This window comes from Heloderma suspectum, chromosome 11 (assembly GCF_057233095.1).
Source record: "Heloderma suspectum isolate Gila_16-S chromosome 11, 16-S_ref, whole genome shotgun sequence".
In the NCBI taxonomy this organism is placed as follows: domain Eukaryota; kingdom Metazoa; phylum Chordata; class Lepidosauria; order Squamata; family Helodermatidae; genus Heloderma; species Heloderma suspectum.
In genome coordinates this window covers 43,684,246-43,707,943 of record NC_139468.1, presented here as the reverse complement: position 1 = coordinate 43,707,943, position 23,698 = coordinate 43,684,246, and the positions used below count along the sequence as shown (strand labels likewise).

The 23,698-nt window shown below is 48.7% G+C and overlaps 1 protein-coding gene across 1 annotated transcript in view; it reads left to right on the top strand.

Moving 5' to 3' along the window:
* The first annotated feature begins 3,148 nt into the window (after positions 1-3,148).
* Positions 3,149-23,698, top strand: part of RASGRF1 (Ras protein specific guanine nucleotide releasing factor 1) — an 87,112-nt gene continuing 66,562 nt past the window's right edge. The window contains exons 1-2 of the mRNA XM_084817690.1: positions 3,149-4,107; positions 10,229-10,321. Of these exons, the coding sequence (XP_084673816.1) occupies positions 4,099-4,107; positions 10,229-10,321 (102 nt within the window). The 5' untranslated portion in view covers positions 3,149-4,098. The remainder of the gene's footprint in view (positions 4,108-10,228; positions 10,322-23,698) is intronic.

The following is a 23,698-nucleotide window of genomic DNA, read 5'->3' as shown; positions in this document are numbered from 1 at the left end:
CTTGAGATCCTCTTCGCTTTCTGCCATTAGGGTGGTATCGTCTGCATATCGGAGGTTGTTGATAATTCTCCCAGCAATCTTAATTCCGACCTGTGATTCATCCAACCCGGCGTTTCTCATGATGTACTCTGCATACAAGTTAAATAAGCAGGGTGACAATATGCAGCCTTGTCGTACTCCTTTCCCAATTTGGAACCACTCGGTTGTTCCATGTCTGGTTCTTACTGTTGCTTCTTGACTCTGGTACAGGTTTCTCAGGAGACAGGTAAGGTGGTCTGGTACTCCCATCACTTTAAGAATTTGCCACAGTTTGTTGCGATCCACACAATGAAAGGCTTTAGCATAGTCAATGAAGCAGAAATAGACGTTTTTCTGGAATTCTCTTGCTTTCTCCATGATCCAGCGAACATTGGCGATTTGATCTCTAGTTCCTCTGCCTCTTCGAAACCCAGCTTGTACTTCCGGTAGTTCTCGGTTTGCATACTGCTGAAGCCTAGCTTGTAGGATTTTGAGCATCACCTTGCTGGCATGTGAAATGAGCGCAATTGTGCGGTAGTTTGAACACTCTTTGGCGTTGCCCTTCTTTGGAAATGGAATGTAAACTGACCTTTTCCAGTCTTGCGGCCATTGTTGAGTGCTCCAAATTTGTTGGCATATTGAATGCAGCACTTTAACATCATCATCTTTTAGGATTTTAAATAGCTCAGCTGGAATACTGTAATCTCCGCTAGCTTTGTTGTTACTAATGCTTCCTAAGGCCCACGACGTCACTCTCTAGGATGTCCGGCTCAAGGTCAGTGACCACACTATCATGGCTATCAGAGACATTAAGATCTTTCTTGTATAGTTCTTCTGTGTATTCTTTCCACCTCTTCTTAATCTCATCTGCTTCTGTTAGGTCACTGCCTTCTTGGTCCTTTGTCATGCCTGTCTTTGCACAAAACGTTCCCTTGAGATCTCCGATTTTCTTGAAGGGATCTCTAGTCTTTCCCATTCTATTGTTTTCCTCGATTTCTTTGCATTGTTCATTTAGGAAGGCCTTCTTGTCTCTCCTTGCTATTCTCTGGAACTCTGCATTCAGTTGGTTATATCTTCCCCTTTCTCCCTTGGTTTTCGCTTCCCTTCTTTCCTCAGCTACTTGTAAAGCCTCCTCAGACAGCCACTTGGCTTTCTTGCATTTCTTTTTCTTTGGGATGGATTGAGTTGCTGCCTCCTGAACAATGTTACGGACCTCCGTCCATAGTTCCTCAGGCACTCTATCAGGTCTAATCCCTGAAATCTATTCCTCACCTCCACTGTATATTCATAAGGGGTATGATTTAGGTCATACCTGAATGGTTTAGTGGTTTTCCCTACGTTCTTCAATTTCAGCCGAAATTTTGCAAGAAGCAGCTCATGATCTGAGCCACAGTCAGCTCCAGGTCTTGTTTTTACTGACTGTATGGAGCTTCTCCATCTTTGGCTGCAAAGGACATAATCAATCTGATTTCGATATTGACCATCTGGTGATGTCCATGTGTAGAGTCGCCTCTTGTGCTGTTGGAAAAGAGTGTTTGCTATGATCAGTGTGTTCCCTTGGCAAAACTCTATTAGCTTTTGTCCTGCTTCATTTTCTACACCAAGGCCATGCCTGCCTGTTATCCTGGTGATTTCTTCATTTCCTACTTTAGCATTCCAATCCCCTATGAAGAGGACATCTTTTTTTGGTGTTAGTTCTAGAAGGTTTTGTGGGTCTTCATAGAACCGATCAACCTCAGCTTCTTCGGCCTCAGTGGTTGGGGCATAGACTTGAATTCCTGTGATGTTGAATGGTTTGCCTTGGATTCGTACTGAGATCATTCTATCGTTTTTAAGACATGTTTAGCATGATGGAAAAGTGCCCTTGACTGTGATTCAGCATGTTGCAAGGGAGTGACAGGAATTCATGGGACATGTATCCTGACCCAGGGGTCCTTTCCCTTGCCTTATTATGTGGCTTCTGTGCCTAAGGTAGTGACCTACTAGAGTTTTACCCCCCATACACAATTACCTCCAACACCTTAGTTTGTGCTGCTCTGTTTCCCAACTTCACAGGATGAGTGCCAATGCTTATGTAGCTAGAATTACACCATCCACATACAAGAAGGGGGTACCAGCAGACTCTGGGTGACCCCAAACTTTGCAGAAGTAATTTTTTTTAAAGAAAGAGGGGGCAAGAAGCCCCAGCAATAGGGGCATACAGATTGTGCATTCATGCAGACCAGGGAAGACTGTTGGACTGCCGCCTAGCCCCTCCCCCCTCCACACACCATTATACCCTTCAAAGTGGTCCCTTCTCAGGCAGGAGGTTGACTAGTACCCTGGAAGACCTGCGCTGGGCTGGCTGGGGGCATCGACTTTTCTCAGGGAAGGCTTCCCCACGCTCAGCAGCTGGCTCACCTGAGAAAGGGGAGCTACGAAGTCTCCTGCCCTGCCCCCAAGCACACAAGCAACATTTAGTTGCACGGCCCTGCTTGTTCATTAGCTTTATCAGTGTTGTTTCCTTGTTCATCTCTAGCCTAGATTTCTTTTTATATCTTTGATATATGTCTATTGAATTATGTTAATATTTAAAGCAATGGTTTCCCCGCTCATCTTCATCAAAATATCCACAGCATTTGCACAGCGTAGAGATGTTACCACTAGGGCTGTCCCTGGAGCTCTTGCTGCCTGAGGTGGAGGAGCAAATGGTCTCTCGCCCGCCGCCCCGTCGCCAGGGTCTGTCACGTTATTTTAGCTCCTGAGGCAGAAAATCCCACAAGCGCCTCGCAGGGAGCAAAACTACAGTAGCCACAAGTCAGGCCTTTGCTGCCCTCCGTTGCCCCCAAGCCAGCCGCCCGAGAGGGCCGCCCCCGCCCCCGCGTGCTCCCAGCGAGCCACCGGCGCCAGCGCCCCAAGCCTTCCAAGCAGAGGGGCCCCCGGCTCATCCGGCCCGCGCTGGGGCCCAGTCCGGCTCGCGGAGGGCTGCGCGCCCTCGGCAGGCCCCTCCCAGGCCTCGCCCCTGGGAGGGCAGAGGCGGCGCCGGGGCCCTTGCTCTGCCGCCCCTGCGAGGCCGGCCGCCGCCGCCCGCGCCTCGGGGCTCCGCGCCCGTTCCGCAGAGGGCAGCCGCCGTCCCGGGCGGGGCGGCCGCGGGCAGGCTGAGCGGAGGCCGAGGCAGGCGGCTTCTCCGCCTCGCTCGGGCGGGCCCGGCCGCAGCCGGGGGGCGGCCGGCCGAGAAGCGACAGGCGCCCGGCCCGCGCGTCTCCCGCCCCCTCGGCGGGTGCGCGGAGCGGCCCGCGGAGCAGCGGCCGGGCGCTCGGAGCTGTGCGGCCCCAGGGGCGCGGGCTGCCGCTGGCGGCCAGGAGCAGCGCCAGCGCGCTCGGCGGAGCTCCGCGGCGTGGGGGGAGCGGCGCGCCGCGCTCGCAGAGGCCGCTGGTGGGGCGCTGCGTGGTTCCCCGGGCCCGAGCGCCCGCCGCACGCCGCAGCTCCTGCTTGGCGGCGGGCGTTGCGCGGCGCGCTGGCCCTTCTGCCTCGGGGCGCCCCGCCGCTCCCGCATGCCCCCGCCGGCGGGCGCTCAGGCTCCCTCCTGTCGGGCTCGCGCGCTGAGCCGCCGAGGACCGGCCCTCCGGCCCTCCGCTCCCGCCCGGCCTGCGCTCGCAGCCACGGGCCTGCAGCATCGGCCCGCGCGGCCTCTCCTGCTGATCTGAGGAACAGCTGGGAGAGACGCCCCTTTTGCCCCCGGAAGGTGACCGTGCTTTTCAAATCCACAGCGCTGGAACGCCTCTGTTAGGCCAGCTTAAAGAACACAAAATACTACGCGAGCCTTCAAGTCAATGTCAATGAAGCAGAAATAGACGCTTTTCTGGAATTCTCTTGCTTTCTCCATGACGCAGCGAACGTTGGCGATTTGATCTCTAGTTCCTCTGCCTCTTCGAAACCCAGCTTGTACTTCCGGTAGTTCTCGGTTCGCACACTGCTGAAGCCTAGCTTGTAGGATTTTGAGCATCACCTTGCTGGCATGGGAAATGAGCGCAATGGTGCGGTAGTTTGAACACTCTTTGGCACGTCAAAAAGTACAAGAGTAGAAAGACAAATGGAGGAATGCTGGTGGTATGTGCAATGCAAAACAGGTTTTGTCTACATTAGCCCTTCTTGTTCAGTCGTTAAGCCAGGCCTTCCTGTCCTCCGCTCTCTCCCGGAGTGTGCTCAAGTTCATATTCATTGCATTGACATTAGCCCTTAGTAGAGTTCAAATTACAGGGGGGCTCCCACATCCACAGTTTTTACAAGGCTATAGGGCCATAGTTGGCTAAAATGGAGAGGAGCTGAGGAGAGGGGCTTGTGGATCTTATCTCATGGATTCCTCCATAATTTGATGATTGGCCCTTAGGAACTTTGTTAGAACCATTTCATTGAATGGTTCTCTTCATCAGGCATAGGAGACTTGCAAAACTCAAAAACTACTCTTACCAGCAGGCCCAGTAAAATATCACATTTTGCCACTTTTGTATTCCCTATATTGTGGCACCAATACAACAGCCACTGGGCTCGTTCATACCGGGCTTTTTATACTGCAATTTACCAGGGCTTCTGCTTCCAGATTCTTTGCGGGATTAAGATCAGCTCCCTCATACAGGCTGACATGGGCTGTTTTTTGGGAGCTGTCTTTCTCAGCAAGTTCTCACAGCTTCTTTGCCACCTCCTCAGAGTTTGCCACCTCTCTCTGCTTGGTCTAGGAATTGGGGGGAGCGGGGGGGGATGCTGAGAGGGGAGATGCTTTGACAGAATTTGCTATGCTTTTCTCTTTCTCCTCATCCTGCTGACTCCACTGAGGTAGCAGAGAGGGCACCCCAATCTACCCAGTCAGAAAGGACCACCCAGAATATGTAAGATCAACTCCATATTAAATGTTTATCCTGCCTTTCCTCCAAAGAGCTCATAGCAGCATACATGTTTCCTTCCATTATAGAACAATCCTGCAAGGTAGCTTAGGCAGAGGAAAGGGGGGGGGGGCAGACTAGCCCAGCGTATCTTCCCTTCTTCCATGATGGAATAGTTTATTATTTGGAGCCACCCTATATTTACCTCATGGTACTGTGGTTATAGCAGTTTCACATGGCCACTAAAGCGGATTTACATTTAAATACTGCATTATTTTGATCTTTTAAAGGGCAGGATAAAAGTCCAAAGGTGCGAGATCATAGAATCATAGAATAGTAGGGTTGGAAGGCGCCTACAAGGCCATTGAGTCCAATCCCCTGCTCAATGCAGGAATCCAAGTCAGAGCATCCCTGACAGGTGGCTGTCCAGCCTCGTCTTGAACGCCTCCAGTATGGGAGAGCCCACCACCGCCCTAGGTAATTGGTTCCCTTGTGTTATTGCTCTAACAGTCAGGACATTTTTCCTGATGTTCAGCCGGAATCTGGCTTCCTGTAATTTGAGCCCATTATTCCGTGTCGTGCACTCTGGGATGATCAAGAAGAGATCCTGGCCTCCTTCTCTGTGACAACCTTTAAAGTACTTGAAGAGCACTATCCTATCTCCCCTCAGTCTTCTCTTCTCAAGACTAAACATGCCCAGTTCTTTCAGTCTCTCTTCATAAGGCTTTGTTTCCAGTCCCCTGATCATCTTTGTTGCCCTCCTCTGAACCCTCTCCAGCTTGTCTGCATCCTTCTTAAAGTGTGGTGCCCAGAACTGGACACAGTACTCCAGATGAGGCCTAACCAGTGCTGAGTAGAGGGGAACTAGTACTTCCTGGGATTTGGAAGCTATGCTTCTATTCATGCAGCCCAAAAGAGCATTTGCCTTTTTTGCAGCCACATCACCTTGTTGGCTCATATTCAGCTTGTGATCGACAACAATTCCAAGATTCTTCTCGCTTGTAGTGTGGTTGAGCCACGTATCCCCCATCTTGTAGCTGTGCATTTGGTTTGTTTTTCCTAGGTGCAGAACTTGGCATTTATCCCTATTAAATGTCATTCTGTTGTTTTCTGCCCAGCGCTCCAGTCTATCCAGATCACTTTGAATTTTGTTTCTGTCTTCCAAAGTATTAGCTATCCTGCCCAATTTTGTGTCATCTGCAAATTTGATCAGCATTCCCTGCACCTCCTTCTCCAAGCCATTCATACAAATGTTGAAGAGCCCTGGGCCCAGGACTGAGCCCTGCGGTACCCCACTCGTTACCTCTCCCCAGTTTGAGAAGGTCCCATTGATAAGCACTCTTTGAGTCCGATTCTGTAGCCAACTGTGGATCCACCGGATCGTTGTTTCTTCTAGCCCACTTTGAGCTAGTTTGCTCATCAGGATATCATGGGACACTTTGTTGAAAGCTTTGCTGAAGTCGAGGTATATGATGTCCACAGCATTCCCACGGTCCAAAAGGGAGGTGACTTGATCAAAAAATGAGATCAGATTTGTCTGGCAGGACTTGTTTTTGACAAATCCATATTGGCTTCGAGTAATCACGGCATTGTTGTCAAGGTGCTTCCAGATGGATTGCTTTATCATCTGCTCCAGAATTTTCCCAGGGATTGATGTCAGACTGACTGGTATGTAGTTCCCAGGTTCTTCCTTTTTACCCTTTTTGAAGATAGAGACAACATTAGCCCTCCTCCAGTCATCTGGCACTTCCCCCGTCCTCCATGATTTCTCAAAGAGAACAGACAGCGGTTCTGAGAGTTCTTCTGCCAGCTCCTTTATTACTCTAGGATGCAGTTCATCTGGCCCTGGAGAACTGAACTCATTCAAAGTAATTAGGTTTTCCTTGACCATATGCCTATTGATCTCAAGCGGCAATCCTGCCCCTTCAGCCTGTACTTCGCCTTTGCCAGGGGAGTCATAGACCCTCTTTTGGGAGAAGACTGAGCCAAAGTAGGAATTGAGCACCTCTGCCTTTTCTTTGTCATCTGTTATCATTTTGCCATCCTTATTTAATAGCTGAACCACCATTTCTTTCCTCTGCCTTTTACTATGCATGTAGCTGAAGAAAGCCTTTTTGTTGTTTTTAGCATCCCTCGCTGACCTCAGCTCGTTCTCAGCTTTAGCCTTCCTCACACCATCCCTGCAATTCTGTGCTACCTGCCTGTACTCTTCCATTGTTGCTTGGCCTTCTTTCCACTTCCTATATGTGTCCTTTTTTGTTTTCAGGTCATCCTTAAGCTTTTTTGTGAAGCCACATTGGCTTCTTCTGTTGTCTTTCATATTTTCTTCTTATTGGAATTGTTTGTAATTGTGCCTTGAGAATTTCCTTTTTTAAAAGCTCCCACCCATCTTGGACTCCTTTTCTCATTAGCGTCGCTTGCCATGGGACCTTACTGATCATTGTTCTGAGTTTATTAAAATCAGCTTTCCTAAAATCCAGGGTACGAATTTGACTACACTTGGCTTTTGCTTCCCTTAGAACCAAGAACTCAAATTTAACAAGGGCGCTTTCCCCCAGAGTTCCTGTAACTGCTGTTTACCCACCAAGTCATCTCTGTCGGTAGGATAAAGTCAAGGATAGCTGTTCCTCTAGTTCCTACCTCTACTTTTTGTAGGAGGAAGTTATCCGCCACACAAGTCAGGAATTTCCTGGAGGGGCCATGTTTTGCAGAATTTGTCTCCCAACAAATATCGGGGAAATTGAAGTCCCCCATTACTACTACATCATGCCTCCTTGAAACACTGGCTATTTGCTTTTCAAAAGTTTCATCCTTGTCTTCTCCTTGATTGGGTGATCGGTAGTAGACTCCGACCACCAGGTTCCTTTTATTCTTTGCTCCATTTATTTTGATCCAGATGCTCTCGATGGGGCTACCAAGCTCATCCTCCTGTATTTCTGTGCAGAGATATGTATTTTTCACATACAGTGCAACCCCACCTCCCTTTCTGTTCCTCCTGTTCTTTTTGAACAAGTTATATCCTTCAATTGCTGTATTCCAGTCATGAGAGTCATCCCACCAAGGCTCAGTAGGGGATGACTACCTATCAAGTCATAATTTCCCTCCTGCATTAAGAGTTCAAGTTTGTTCCGTTTGTTTCCCATACTCTGGGCATTAGTATATAGACATCGAAGACCATGTGCTTCATAGTTTGGCTTTCTTCCTACATGTGTCTGAAGACTATTATTGGGTACTATCAGAGCTGTTCTCTCCGTTGCAGTGCATGCGCCTATGTCCATTGTTACCCCGAACATTACATCTCCCTTCCCCGTAGGATTCAGTTTAAAGCCCTCCTGATGAAGTTCTTCATGCTGTGGCCAAACACATTCTTCCCAGCCTTTGTGAGGTGCAGCCCGTCCCTTGCCAACAGTCCATCTTCCAGGAAGTATAGCCCGTGGTCCCAGAATCCAAATCTCTCTCGTCGGCACCACCTTCATAGCTAGTCATTCACCTGTAGTATTTTTCATTCCCTTTCTATCCCTCTTCTAACTACTGGATGGATGGATGAGAAAACTATCTGGGCCCCAAAGTTCTTGAGTTTCCTTCCCGAAGCTTCAAAGTCTCTTCGTAGCTCTGCTTGGTGGTATCATTTGTTCCCACATGGATGAGAAGAAAGGGATACCTGTCAGTGGGCTTTATGAGTGCAGGCAACCTTTCAGTCACGTCTCTAGTCCGTCCTCCCGGGAGACAACATACCTGGCGAGTCCACGGGTCTTCGCAACATACTTGGGTCTCAATCCCACGCAGCAAGGAGTCTCCCACCACTACCACTCTTCTCTTCTTGTTGTAGGCCTGGGTTTCATCGCCTCTGTTTGACTGACCTTCAGCCTCTTGCTCACTCTCGTGTAGGTTCCCCTGTGATTCTTCCTCTGCAGGCTGTCCTCCAGTCTCATCCGCAAGTACGTGGAATCAGTTCCACAGCTCCACTACTTCCACTGGTGCAGAGTGGCATCTAGTTCTTCTTCTCCTGTCACCCCTTTCCAAGGAGTATCCCCTACTCCATTTTCACCTCAGCATTTCCCACTGCCTCAGCTTGCTGTTGTTCTTCTAAGCTTCTGGTCTTCCCTTTGCGGCTGTAGTTCCCCCATTCTGTCCAAGAACTCTTCGTGTTCTCTTATTCCCCGGAGGGTCGACAGTCGCCGCTCCAGTCCACTTACGTTTTCTTCCAGCAGCGTGATCAACTTGAAGTTGTTGCAGGTGTAGGCCATGTTGTTCTCAGGCAAGAAAACAAACATTGCACCCACCTTGCAGGTCACCACCACTGGAGAGTCTTGTCCTTCCATAGCCTCTTTTCCCTTTTTGTGTCTAGCTTTGTGATTGTTCTAGACTAGCCTGTGCCTGCTCCTCCACTCAGTAGAGGTTAAAAGCAGAGTTCCATTGGTGTGGAAGTGTGTGTTACAAGACAAATAAATGAAAAAAAGTTAGTTAAAAAATGAAAATAAAATAAAAAAAAATTAAAAAAATGTTAGGGGCCTCCCCCTTGACCTCCCCTGCTGAACTCCCCTGGCCAACTCCTGTTTGCTCCCACTGTCCGCTCGCTCTGGGAGCTTGCTCTCTGGGAGCTTGCTTGCTTCTGTAGTCCATGGACCAGGTGGAGCAGCTTGTTCGGCTCTGCTCTGCTCAGCTGGGAGGCGGGAAACAGACTGAAGCTTCCTGCCCACTCAGCTGCTGGGGGTACTTAGGCCACACACCCCCAATTCAGTTGGAGCTCTCAGAAGCATCTGGTGAGCTCACAGCCACTCAGAAGGATAAAGGGCAGCCCCCTGGGCTTCCTGCAGCCCACTTCCCTCTTGTCCTCTGTCTCCTTTGTCTCTTCTACCACTGCAACTCCCCTGGCCAACTCCTGCTTGCTCCCCCTGTTTGCTCGCTCTCTGGGAGCTTGCTTGCTTCTGTAGCCCCTGGACCAGCTGGAGCAGCTTGCTCTGCTCTGCTCAGCTCAGCTGGGAGGCGGGAGATGCTCTGGAGGTTGATGACGTCATGTAAAGGACCTGCAAACTTCCATTGAGGGACCAATCACAAGCATGTTTTAAAAGCTCCGTGTGAAGGAGCCCACTGTCTATTGCTTCATGTTCTTACATGGAAGAAAGTGGCAAAGTCCTCTTTGCATAAGAGCAGTGTGGATTTATTATTGGTTTGTGATGGAATCTACACCCTGGAGTTGCTTTCTGTTCCATATATACCACTGGGGGTGTATCATGTGCATTTATTTTCACTTCCTGGACATTGTTCATCACTGTGGCCTTGGGCATGAGGTTAGTTTGTCAGCATGTCAGTCCCTTTTCTTTACCTATCTGTTTTCTGTGTTCCCCTAGATTGCTGCCTTACTTAAAGACAATGAACGCATCCAGTCCAATCAGACCAATGTACCAAGTGATGATGACAGTGACATCAAGAAGATCAAGAAGGTGGGTTCTGACTTTTCAGAGTCCTTAAGGTGGTATGTAAACCTATGCATTCTGATGTTGTATGCTCCCCTGCCCTGAGTAGTGGGAAGTTCCAGGCAATGCGTTTATCATGAACTATTGATATACAAATGTGAAGGATAAACAGATATTACTGGGGATAAAGGAAGCCAGCACACAGGAAATCATTGCTTGATGCAGAGCAACACCAGACTACTCACCCCAAATCTACACTCCCTCAAAAACTCCTTGGGAGGGAAGGAGAAGCAAAGCACATGGTAAGCATCTGGCTGAGCTCCTTGGGAAGGAGAACCTGTTGTTATTTACTAAATGTCTGTGTCGCTTCCCACCGCAAAAAGCAGCCTCGAAGCAACTTACACACATTGAAATTCAGAAATCCTAATGAATATAACAGAAAAAAACTAAACAGAGTGTATGCCACTGGCTGTCCTTCCTGAATGGGTAGTGCCCCACTTTTGTCAAACCCCTTGAATTACAGCTGAAAGTCCTGACTTCACTCCCATCTGGGTGGGTTTCCTTTCAGCTTCACTGTGGTGGTGTACAGAAGCCAACTGCCAAAACAGTTATCCTTGTTCCAATATTTCTGGCCCTGACTGTATTTTCACTGCCCTTTTGAAAAACATTGAAAGAGAAGGGGCCAGACAAGAGAAAGGGAGTTCTAGAATGTCACCACTGAGAGTTCCTTGTCCCGTGTACCCTCCAATGTCAGACGGTGGTGGAACTTGGAGCAGAGCCTCTCCAGATGACCTTAACAGGAGGGCAGGAGCAGACACCCCAGTAGATACCCCAGGCCCAAATTGTACAGGGTTTTAAAGGCAGCAACCAGCACTTTGAATTTGGCTCAGAAACATACTGGAAATAAACACAAGTTGAGGAATATGTTCAAGTAGCAGCCTAATCTGTGCCAGCTGTAACTTCTGAGCATTTTTGAAAGGTAGCCCAACATAGACCATGTTGCATTTATCCAACTTGGATGTAATCAAAGCAAGTGTGACAGTGGTCAGATCTACCTTCTTCAGAAAGCTGGGCAAAGGCACTCTTGGCTGTACCTGCAACCTGCCCCTCCAGGAACAGTTCTGGATTCAGAAGCACTCCCAGACTGCAAAACCAGACTTTTGGAGGGAGCACTCCCCTGCCCAGAGCAGGCTGAATGCCCATTCCAGGACCGGCTTTCTGGCGGACCATAAACACCTGTCTTGTCTGGATTAAATCTCCGTTTGCTCACCCATTTTAAGAACATTTTTGTTAAAGTAAAATAATAACATTTACAGATTGAGGACTGAACACAGTGCAGTGAGACAACTATAAGCATAGTAAGGGATGAAACTGTATAATCCCTAGGCTAGATCATGCCAGGACTGGAGATGTGCAGTTGGGGTGGTGACTGCTCGTTAATGAAGGTAACAAATGTCTGCAGAACCGTCCCATTTTTAGTTCCATTTATGGTCCTCCGTCTGAGTTTCTTGCAGAGGGCAGTTTTCTCCATCATCTTGATGAGAGCCTAGCAGAAGATTTCCAGGGCAGAAAAGGGCAACAAACATGACCTTGGCTGGAGCAACTCCCCTATGAGGAAAAGTTACCACATCTAAGACTGTTTAGCCTAGAAGGAAGTCAAGTAAGGGGAGACGTGATAGAGGTGTACAAAATTATGCCTGGGGTAGAGAAAGCGGAGAGGGGGACATTTTCCTCTCTTTCTCATAATATGAGAACCAATGGGGTCAGCCCATGAAGCTGATTGTTGGGAGGTTCATAGGGATAGGCGAGCTGACATGGGGCTGCCTCGTGCACCATTTGCCGGACCCCCTGCTGGCCACCTGACCTTGTTCGCCACAGGGTGCGAGCTGCCAGCCAGTCCATGGGCACCCGGCCAGCGGCATGTGGCCCCCCGCTCCCTCACCAAGCCACCATTTTGTGGAAAATGGTGGCTCGTTCTTTTATACACAGGGGCTTTTTACATAAATGGTGGCCGTAAATAAGCTAATTTATGCAACATTACAGGCCTAAATGCTCTATTTAGACCATTTATGGCGAGGGAGTGAGCAGCCACACACCCCTTGCCAGGTGCATGCAGACTGGCCTGCAGCTTGTGCCCTGCTCTGAATAGGGCCGGAGGGCACACTGACTCGCATCTGGGGGGCCGAGCAGGTGGATGTCTGTTGGACTCCACACACACACATCCCGCCCCAGATATCCGCGGCATCCCTAGAGGTTCAGGACAGGTAAAAGGAAGTACGTCTCAGCGTGGTGTTAAACTGTGGAATTCGTTTCCATAAGAGGTTGTAATCACAACCAATTTGGATGGCTTTAAAAGGGGATTGGAGAAATTCATGGAGGATAAGGCTGTCCATGGCTGCTAGTCCTGATGGCTGTGTGCGATTCCCAGTATCAGAGCCAGCATGCCCTATGTACACCAGTTGCTGGGGAACATGGGCAGGAGGGTGCTGTTGCACTTATGTCCTCCTTATTGGTTTCCCACAGGCATCTGGCTGGCCACTGTGTGAACAGAAATGGTGGACTAGGTGGACCCTTGGTCTGATCCAGCAGGGCTCTTCTTACATTCTTATGCTCCAGTGCATTGCTGTTTGAGCCTTGCAGCCACTAGGAAGACTGCAATCATTCTGACCTTTGAAGACAGAGAGTCCAATGTAATTTTATGCATTTATTTGAATTTATTTATACCCTGCCTTTCTGCCAAGAAAGTGGTGCTCAAGACAGCTAACAAGAGTGAACATTTAAAATAAAAACTCAGTTAAAAAATAAAAAAAACATTAAAAACACAATTAAAAAGCATGACAATAAGAATAAAAACAGCACCCAACCCATCAGACCAGCTTATGTGCCAAAGGCCTGCTGGAATGATAACTTCTTTCCCTGCTGGTGGAAGGACAGCAGACAGGAAGTCAACCGAGCCTCCCTTCAGAGGGAGTTCCAGAGACTGGGAGCAGCCACCGAGAAGACCCTCTCTCGCTTCCCCCCCCAATATACCTCTGATGGTAGTAATCTCCCCCCCCCCTCCCCCCGAAGATCATAAAACTCAGGCAGGCTCATATGGGAGAAGGCAGTCTTTCAGGTATCCTGGTCCCAAGTCGTATAGGATTTTATTGATCATAACCAGCACTTTGAATTCTGCCCAGAAGCAGACTCGTTGCCGGTGAAGCTGTTGTAACAAGGGAGACACGTGCCCCCTGTAACCAGCAGTAATCAGCCTACTGGTGGCACTGAAGCCCCAAACTCTCGACCACTTCGCCCTGGAGTCTTATCACTGACTCCTTTAGGCAAGATGGAATCGCACCTTGGTTCACCACTACCCTTATCCACTCAGCCAGTCTGGCCCCATCATGCTTATAAGCCAGGAAGGGCAAGGCTCCAATACACAAGTGATCGGCCTCAGTTCTCCGCAGATCCTGTCCACATCCTTGGTGTATGAATTGAAAAGTTTCCATTATAACTGGACAAGCAGGGGCCAAAGTTACATCCAGCAGGCGTGTATCAACTTAGCATCCAAGTCAGCATGGATGTGATTGACTGTATCTGAGAAGTGTCTTTTAAATTGGTCACAATGGGCTACATAAGGGTGATGATGATGTTGGAAATATGGAATTTGGTTGCAAGTAGATGGCAATGGTGAATTAGTTTTAGAAAGGCTTCTCTAATCTGAACTGAGATAGCTCTGTAAATGTCATGATTCCCAAGTTATTGTTAACCCAGGCAAGGCCCCATAGCTCCCATCTATGAGCCAATTGCATGGAGACTCTCAGAGTTCACATACTTCAAGCAAAGATTTTCAAACACTGCGTGATCTAGGGTTTTTTTCCCTTTTAGTCTGGCTAGGGATTTTGGCAAAACTAGTTATCTGGTGTTTTGTAGCCACGAAGGCTTTATTCTAATTGACCTTCTAGATCATTGGGAGATATAGGTAGTCCCTTTATAAAAAACAACTTTGATTTGGAGTATGCCCTTTTCTTTCCAGCCAACATACTGGGCTGGCTGGGCTGTCCCAGCAAAGTTTGGGTAGTCAAGGATAGAAAAAAAGGGGAAGGGGGGTATTACAATTTGACCCATGGCTTCCAGGTTCTGAGCATGGCCTCATGGAAAGTTGTTTAATTTTGAATGCAGTGAATTAGATTCTTAAATTGGGTACAGCCAGTCCACCTTTTGTCTGGCTCCTGTATTGTGCCAGTTTTACCAGCCTGGATTCCTCTCTCTCTCCCCCCCCCCCGCCCCCATTATTCCAGGAGGCATTGCCATTTTAAGTTTTATTTTCCCCTGGGAGAATTGGTTTCTTGTGAAACAGAAAAAGCAGTCTGTAAAGAATCATTTTTGTAGAGGCCAGTTTGCTTAGCATGGACACTTTCATGTTAGACTACTGCTTCAGTCTGTTCACTTTATTACAGGTGCATTATTTCCTGGGGCAAGCTGCTGGAGATCCTTAGGAGCCATAATGCCCAGATATGTTAGTCAGGAGTGTCTGATGTTGAGGCCAGTGTATGTTTGGAAGTCAGCTAATATTTCTTTGACGGCAGGGATAGCTTCTTCCAGGTTTGAAATGAATGGCAAAATATCTGCAAAAATGTTGACCAGATGTGTGATGCCTTTAATTTTTGATGCCTTTAATTTTTGGGTTGAGACAAATATTTTGGGCTATGTGTTTGATTGCTGTAGCAAAAAGGGGGACAGCCTCTGTTAGTGGAGAGGCTTTGGGGTGGGGGCTAGTAACTGCACAAAATGGACATCTGGCTTGTAAGCTCCTTGGTTCACAAGGCTTCTTCACATGGAGCTTTTATCTCGCTATTGAGATTGGTTACTCATGGAAGTTAGCGGGTCCTTTAGATGACGTCATCAGCCTCCAGAGGGTCTCCTGCATTAAATGACCTTTATTCCAGTTTTTAAAAGATTAGACATAATGACAGGAGATAATGAGGAGGGCAACAAAGATGATCAGGGGACTGGAAATAAAGTCCTGTGAGGAGAGACTGAAAGAACTGGGCATGTTTAGCCTTGAGCAGAGAAGACTGAGAGGAGATAGGGTAGCACTCTTCAAGTACTTGAAAGGTTGTCACAGAGAGAAAGGACAGGATCTCTTCTCGATCATCCCGGAGTGCAGGACACAGAATAATGGGCTCAAGTGACAGGAAGCCAGATTCCGGCTGAACATCAGGAAAAACCTTCTGACTGTTGGAGCAATACGATAATGGAACCAATGACCTAGGGAGGTGGTGGGCTCTCCCACACTGGAGGCATTCAGAATGAAGCTGGACAGCTGTCAGGGATGCTTTGACTTGGATTCCCACATTGAGCAGGGGGTTGGACTCGATGAGCTTATAGGCCCCTTCCAACCCTACTGTTCTGTGATTCTATGACGTATCAAATTACAGGGCTTTAGTTCTGCTTGAGTTCCTTCCATGAAAAGAGGAAAACCAGATAAGAAAAGACTCCGATAAGAGGGAAAGGCGGGGGGGAAGCGCATGTAAAAGGAGTCTGACGTGATCCTGCATTTAAAATGGAAGCCAAAAGCCCTGTTTTAAATGTGGGATTTTAGGCTGGTGTAGAGATGCACACAGTGTCATGCCCCTGCTGGAGGACTCCTCCTCCAAGGAGCTAGAGCTCCCAGAGATGGATGATGCCATGGAACCACCCATATCAGGAGACCTGGGGGAGCCTGGGCCCTCGGGGGAGAGGGCCATGGGTCCATCCCCACAGGAAGAAGGGAGTTCTGTTTCAGAGGCCGAGTGACCCGCAAGTCCCAGAGGGCATCGTCACCTTAAAAGGCAGATCAGCAGGGCTCATTTAAGAAGAAGTACTCAACTCCAAAGAAGGACTTTTCAAGATGCGGGAACTCCACAGGAGCAAAGCATGTCATGGACTGCAGCCTTGGGTGGGGCTCAGGAGGCTTTGGTAATATAAGCCTGCGTTATCAGCCTAGCCTTTGCTGAAAAAAAGAAAGCCATTTCTTCAGCTCCTCATGGTTGGTATCTTGTTTCCTTGATCTTGACTCATGTTTGTTATTGACCTTTGGACTCCGGCCTGATGCTGCCTTCTGGACTTTGATTCTGCTTGTCTGTATGTTTGACCTTGGCTACTCTCTAGAAAATCCATATTTGCCCAGTAAAACTGGGCTTGACTTTCGCTTGCTTGACTTCTCTATTGTAATCAACTCTGTGTTTTGCATAGCAAAGAACTGAAACTAGTTGGAGCAGGACACACAGAGTGATTAAATGCATAAACAGCTAGCAACTGTACATGAATCTGAGAAAAAAGCAGAAGAGAAAAGCAAGAAATGCAGCACAGAGTCAGGAGAGAAGTCTCCACTCTTATTTCTTGCAGCAGGGCCAGACCACACTTGAGGGCTCTGAAAGCAAAGGTAGTGTGGCACAGAAGCTAACTAATACCCCAAAGAGCACCGCGAAAAGGAGCAAATTGAAATGTGGGAAAAGAAACAGAAATGCAATTGAAGCAATTGAAGAAAGATCTGAAGGAGGATTGGTAACAAAATGCTGATCCTTCTTGGAAATACATTGACAGAAATGGCAGCAAAATTGACAGAGGAGCCAGGCACAGCAAACTCTGCCATGGAACTGGGGCTGAGACAACATGCTAAGATCAACAGTGTTTCTTATTGTGCTTCTCTAGACATGTGTACAAACTTGCACTTGTCCTCAAGACATGCATTTGTTAAGGGACCTTTTCGACATTGGCAGTAGTGCGTCTTAGCAGGAGGGGACTCAAAGATTCACACACATGCACACACACACCAGGCTTCTTCAAAGCAGGGGAATTATTAAACACACAGCAATCTAAAATGTGTACTCATTAATTAGGGAAAGTAACTTGGTAGAGCATTTGTTATAAATAGTCAAACCATGCAGAGCAATCAATGAATTCAGAGTGAATCAGGTTGTGAGGAAATTAGCTTAGATCTCTTGGTAGCTGGACCAAGGACTACAGTGTGTGAGCAAGGCTGCAGACGTGTATAACATTTGGGCTGATCTGGGCTGGGCTTCTGAGTACAAAGGTAGGAAGAAGGTTGGGGCTAGGCAAATGAGGAGCCCTAGCACTCCTGGGAGAGGAAAAGAAAGGGATGAGGTGAGCTTTGCAAGAGTGGAGAGGAAAGAACAGATTTCATGGAGGCTTCTCCTAGCAGTGAGTGGTCTGATCAGGCTCATCCTGGCGCACAGTTGTGATAACAAAAAGGGATGGTAGGATGGGTTACTTGTGCCTAGAGCACACACCCTCCAATTTCTGGCATCTAGAGTGCACTCCTTTCCTGTCCTGCTATTATCCAGAAACAGCTGGAAAGATTACTCTGGGATAAAGCCAAAATAATTACTTGTTGCCAAGGCAAATTCTTGAGATCAATTCTTCCCACTACTTGACTAGGGAAAGGGTGCAGAAAAGTTCCTGGTCTCCCAGTGAATATTGTCCCTTAATTGGACCAAACCATACACACACACACACACACACACACACTATAGAAAAGAGGGTGCAGAGTAGGAAGTTACCTGGCCATGCCAGATAAGGGGAACAAGGTGTAATATCTGTCCCCTGTTCAGGGCCTATCCAGACTCCACCTTCTGGCCTTCAGTTGCTGCTCTGCAATGCCAGGTCTGTTACCCAGAAAACATCTGTCATCCATAACATGATCCGGGATCAGGATGCAAACCTGGCATGCGTTATGGAGACCTGGCTGGCTGAGGCCGCTGCTCCAACTCTTGCAGTCATGTGCTCAGCCGAATTTTCGTACTCACAGCAGCCGAGGGCTGGGGATTGGGGAGGGGGAATGGCTGTTATCTTCTGGGAGTCCTTGGTTTTCACCAGACCCCCTCTCCAGGAGACTAGGGTTGCTGAGTGCATGTATTGGAGGTTGGGCCCGAAGGGCAGTCTGGGGATTCTGCTAGCGTGCCGCCCACCCCGCTGCACGACTGACTCCCTGGCCGAGGTGCTTGAGGTGGTCTCTGATGTGCGTGTGCAGTCCCCTAACTTATTGGTGTTGGGGGACTTCAGTGTACATTCAGAGGCCATCCTCATGGGAGCACCTCGGGACTTTATGGAGACCATGGCTTCCTGGGAGCTGCACCCTATTTCAGCTGGGCCCACCCATGTAGCTGGTCATGCGCTAGACCTTGTGTTTGTTTCTGGAGAAGTGAGGAGTGATCTGGATGTCGGGAGTATATCCACCACCCCCTTGTCGTGGTCAGATCACTATCTGGTGATGTTGGACTTCTCAGTTCCACAACCCCTCCGCAGGGGTGGAGGACCTATTAAAATGGTCTGCCCCAGGCATCTTATGGATCCGAATGGATTCCTGAACGCAGTTGGGGATTCTCTGGAGCATGCAAACGGCCACTTGTTCAAGACCCTGGTGGAATGCCGCAACCACTGAGGCATTAGATCGGGTGGCTCCAAAACGCCCTCTCGCCCTGAACAGGGTTCGAACTGCACCATAGTTCAATCCATGGTTGCGCGCTCTGAAACAGGAGGCAAGATGGCTAGAGCGCCGGTGGTGGAAGTCTTGATCCAAAGACGATCAGGCACTGGCTAGAGCTATATCTTCAGCCTATCATGTGGCGATAGAGGCAGCAAAAAAGGAGTATTATGCTCACTCTATCACGTCCGCAAAGTGCTGTCCCAGGAGGCTGTTCCAAGTGGTCTGCAGCCTGGTCGGTCCAGTTGCTCTGGAACCGCTGGAACATTCTAAGGCCTCCTATGAGGCCTAGGCAAGGCACTTTGCAGATAAAATTGGTTGGAACAGGAGTGCTATTCCGTGTGCCGTGGATACAGTTAGCGAGCGAGAGGTGGCCTGTGGCAAACCAGTTTTGTGGGATCGGTTCCAGCTTCTTCCTTCTGATGAAGGGGACAAGGTGCTTTCATCTGTGAGGCCGACCACCTGCTTACTTGATCCTTGCCCATCTTGGCTCATTATGAGCTGCAGAGAGAGATTGGGTGAGGGGATCAGGGCTGTGATGAATGCCTCCCTTGAAGAGAGAGTGATGCCATCAGCCCTCAAGGAGGCAGTGATAAGACCACTCTTAAAGAAGCCCTCCTTGGATCCCCAAGTCTTGAACAACTTTCGCCCAGTTTCAAATCTGCCATTTGGGGGCAAGGTGATTGAGCGGGTGGTGGCGATGGAAGGCACACTTGGAAGAAGCCGATTATCTAGATCCATTTCAATCGGGCTTCAGGCCTGGGCATAGGACAGAAACGGCCTTGGTCACCTTGGTGGATCATATGAGGAGGGCTTTGGATAGGAGTGAATGTTCCTTCCTTGTTCTCCTTGACCTCTCAGCGGCTTTCGATACCATTGACCACAGTATCCTCCTGGACCATTGGCTGGGCATTGGAGACATCGTATTACTGTGGTTCTGGTCCTTCCTCTCTGGCAGGTACCAGCGGGTAGCACTGGGAGAGGAGGTTTCAGACCTGTGTCCACTCACTTGTGCGGTGCCACAGGGGTCCATCCTCTCCCCAATGCTATTAAACATCTATGTGAAGCTGCTGGGGGCTATCACCAGGAGGTTTGGGGTGTGGTGTCATCAATATGTGGATGACATGCAGCTCTACCTCTTGTTTAAATCCTCACCAAGGTTGGCTGTAGAATCCCTGTCCAAGTGACTGGATGGGGAGGAATAAGCTGAAGCTGAACCCTGACAAAACCGAGATACTTTTGGTGGGAGGCAAGAGGAGGTTGGGGGATGTTGACCTGGTGTTGAATGGGGTACAGTTACCCTTGAAAGACCAGGTCCACAGCCTAGGGGTCATTTTAGACTCCCAGCTGTCCATAGAGGCTCAAGTGTCAGCTGTGAGCCGGGCAGCGCTGTACCAACTCCATCTGATACGGCAGCTGTGCCCCAACCTTCCCGACCATCTGCTTCCATCGGTAGTACATACCCTGGTCTCCTTTCGTCTAGACTACTGTAATGCGCTCTATGTAGGGTTACGCTTGAAGACAGTTCAGAAGCTGCAGCTGGTGCAGAATGTGGCGGCTCGCCTGATTAAAGGCAGCTGCCAGCATGATTGCATCACTCCGGTGCTGAAGGAGTTGCACTGGCTACCAGTTGTTTTCCAGGCCAAGTTCAAGATGTTGGCTTTGACCTTTAAAACCCTATATGGTTCCAGCCCAGCCTATCTCAAGAAGCACCTCCAGCCATACCAGACAGGCTGCTCAACAAGATCAGCCTTGGATGGCCTTCTGTCTGTCCCATCAGCCAGGACAGCTAGGCTGGTGAGGACAAGAGAGAGGGCCTTCTCTGTGGTGGCCCCCATTCTGTGGAACTCCCTCCCTAGAGAACTCCACCATGCCCCCTCTTTAATGAGCTTCCGCCACACATTGAAAACTTGATTGTTCAGGCAGGCATTTGGGGTGGGTTAGGGTATTTTGAGAACATGATGTTTTAATGCTTAATTTTACTGTTTTTGATTGTTGTGTTGTTATATATCACTCAGAGTGGCTGGGTTACAGGCCAGATGGGTGATTAAGAAATGTAATAAATAAATAAAATAAATAAATAAAAAGTTACACTTTGTAGATGTAGGTCCTCTTGAAACTAGGATAGAATTGTAAAAGGTACTTCTCCTTGGGTTCACGTAACCCTTTCCTGCAGCTGAAGATTGGGGCATTTCAGACTCCTAGGATCTCACCGGGAAAAGTCTGTCTGTTCAAAAAGAGGTTGCAGCAGGTCTCTGCCTTGAGCAAGATAGGAACCTAGGTGGCCAAACTGTAGGGAATCTGGGGGAAAGATGGTGGCAGAGCAGTGGTGTTTTGTGCCTGTTGACAAACTCTGTCTGAGTTCTGAAGGCTAATTGAAACAACCACGCCAGGTCCCTGGCCACGGAACCCCAGAGTTTGCTCAAGAAAGTGGATGGAATGCAGCCAACCATGGGGGAGGCCAGGAGACCAAGGTGGCTTCAATAGCATGGTCCCAGGGTGCTAGTGGTCCAGTAGCCATTGAGTAAACCATCATAGAGTGATTTCAGCAACACAGCGGAACCAACTAGGTAAGCGAGCACACTGAGAGTCCAGAGCTTGACGTTCTTATACTGTTTTGACAAATGCTTCAAAGGGACAAAAGGGTGTCATGGCTGCCATGACAAGGCCACAAAGAGGCTGCAGGAAGGTTCCCAGGTGGTGTCAATAGTCATCCTGAACGGAAACAACCGGGTTGGGACAATTCTTGGGCAGAGTCATCACACATGCAAAAAGGGGTGATTTGGGATGGACAGACCAGTCAAGAAAGCCTCTGCTTATTCAAAGACAGTGAGCTTTCCAAAAGTTAAGACATTCTAGGCCTCACACTTAGACTGGTGATTACATCATGCAAGCAAATACCTCTTCAGGACTGGCATACATGTGTAGAAGTAAATCGTTGTTTGCCTGCCTGGGGACTTCTGAATATGTGCAGTTGTGATTAGCTTGGTGCTGTCAGATCTGACCTTGTGTACGTGACCAACAGGTTTTTTAGGCAAGATTGCTTTACACTGTCAGCTTACCTGCCTGTGCCTAGCCTCATGCAGGTAGGATTTCTTAAAGCAACTGATTCCATGGTTGCCAACTATCCCAGGAGCCTATAGTGCCTATCCTATTGCCATGCCCCCGCTGGAGGAATCCTCTGTGGAGGAGCTAGACCTCCCAGAAACAGACAGCGCTAAGGAGCCACCCATGTCAGGACATCTGGCGGAGCCTGGGCACTCAAGGGACATTATTGCTAGTCCATTCCCGCAGGAGGAGAGGAGTTCTGCCTCTGAGGAGGAGACTGGGCAACCACCTAGCCCCCAAGAGCATTGTTGCCTCAAGGGGCAGGCCAATAGGGCTCCTTTGAGAAGAAGTGCTCAATTACAAAGGAGAACTCATCTGGGAGAAAAGACTCCTTGGGAGCAAGGCCCTCCTCCCGAGCTGAACTTTCGCCGGAGGGCCTGGAACATACTGCAGCTGAGCCCTGGGTGGGGACCAGGAAGCTCTGGCTATATAAGCCTTCAGTTTCAGCCTAGCCAGTGCTTGTACAGCATTGTTCTATCAGCTCCAGTGCCTTTTCCCTTGTTTTCTGGACCTTGCCTTGTGATTGACCCTCTATGCTACTGACCCTTGGACTCCTGCTTGACTCTGCTTCTAGGCTGTGTATTGTATCTGACTGCCTAACTGTTCTTTGACCTTTGCTCGTATATTGACCACTCCTGCCTTAGCCTGGTGCCATACTGGACTGAAACCTTTGTGTTTGACCATTTGCCTGTTTTGTTGCCTTGCCTTTTGGATTGCCCCATAATTTGCTCTAACGCTGAGTCTGATTCCTCCATTGCAGGACACCTTCCACTGAGCAGCCCACTTACAACAGGGTGACCTGACTGAAAATTTATCAGTAAAAATGGCAGGCATAGAGGACAGGGGCTGTTGGTTGAATCAGAAGGGTTGCCGAGTGTGAGGAAGGAGCAGAATAGATCAGGGAGAAATGCCCAGGCATAGCACTCTTGGAAACTGGCTGAGAGAGAGCTCATAGATCACTGTGCTTCCCTAAAGCAGGCCAGCATAAGCCTCAGGACATCATTGTTCAGTTTTATAGATAACCTCAGAGAGAGAAGAAGGATAAAGTGCTGACTAACCAACATGTATTAGAACACAAGGGAGACCGCATGCTGATATTTTAAGACCTCAGTCAAGAAACTCTGCAGAGGAGGATGTTTTCAGCCATTTACAGAGCAACTGCAAGAAATGGGCATTCCCTACCACTGGGGATGTCATTTGGGTGCTCTAAAGCCACTATGGACCCCATTTTTCCAGGGGTTTTAAAAACCAATTTTGGGGGGCAGCAGAGGCCACACTCAGCCTGTGCACCACGTGTTGCCCACCCGTCTTACACTTGTGATCCAGCAAGGAAACTCCCAGTGGCAAACACCAGAGCACAAGCCGTTGACTTTCTGGAAGACGCGGGCTGTGACCTGCGGAACATATCTACAGACCAAGGCACAGAAGAAGACTTCAGCTTGAACCCTGCTAATCCCTCGGGCCAGTTGACATCCAAGATCGCTAAAAAGAAAAAGATCATGAAGGAACCAACCTGTGGAGCAAACACTGATGTGGAGGCAGAAGGCAGCAACCAAGGACTAGAAACTGCTGGAGGGTTGTATGCCACTAAACATCAGTCAGTAATATTGCAAAGCTTGGGCTCAACTGGGCATACCCTTTCAAATGTTTCCACTATAATTTAATTAATATATTAGTAATTGTAAATATTGCCTGGTTTCCAAATACCTTGACATTGAGAAATAGAAACCTAGCTGTGCAATAATATGATATCATATTAGGGACCCGAGAAGGAACTGGGGTGGCGGGGGTGGGGGGAGATTCTTGTCACATTTTTTACTTACTGCACA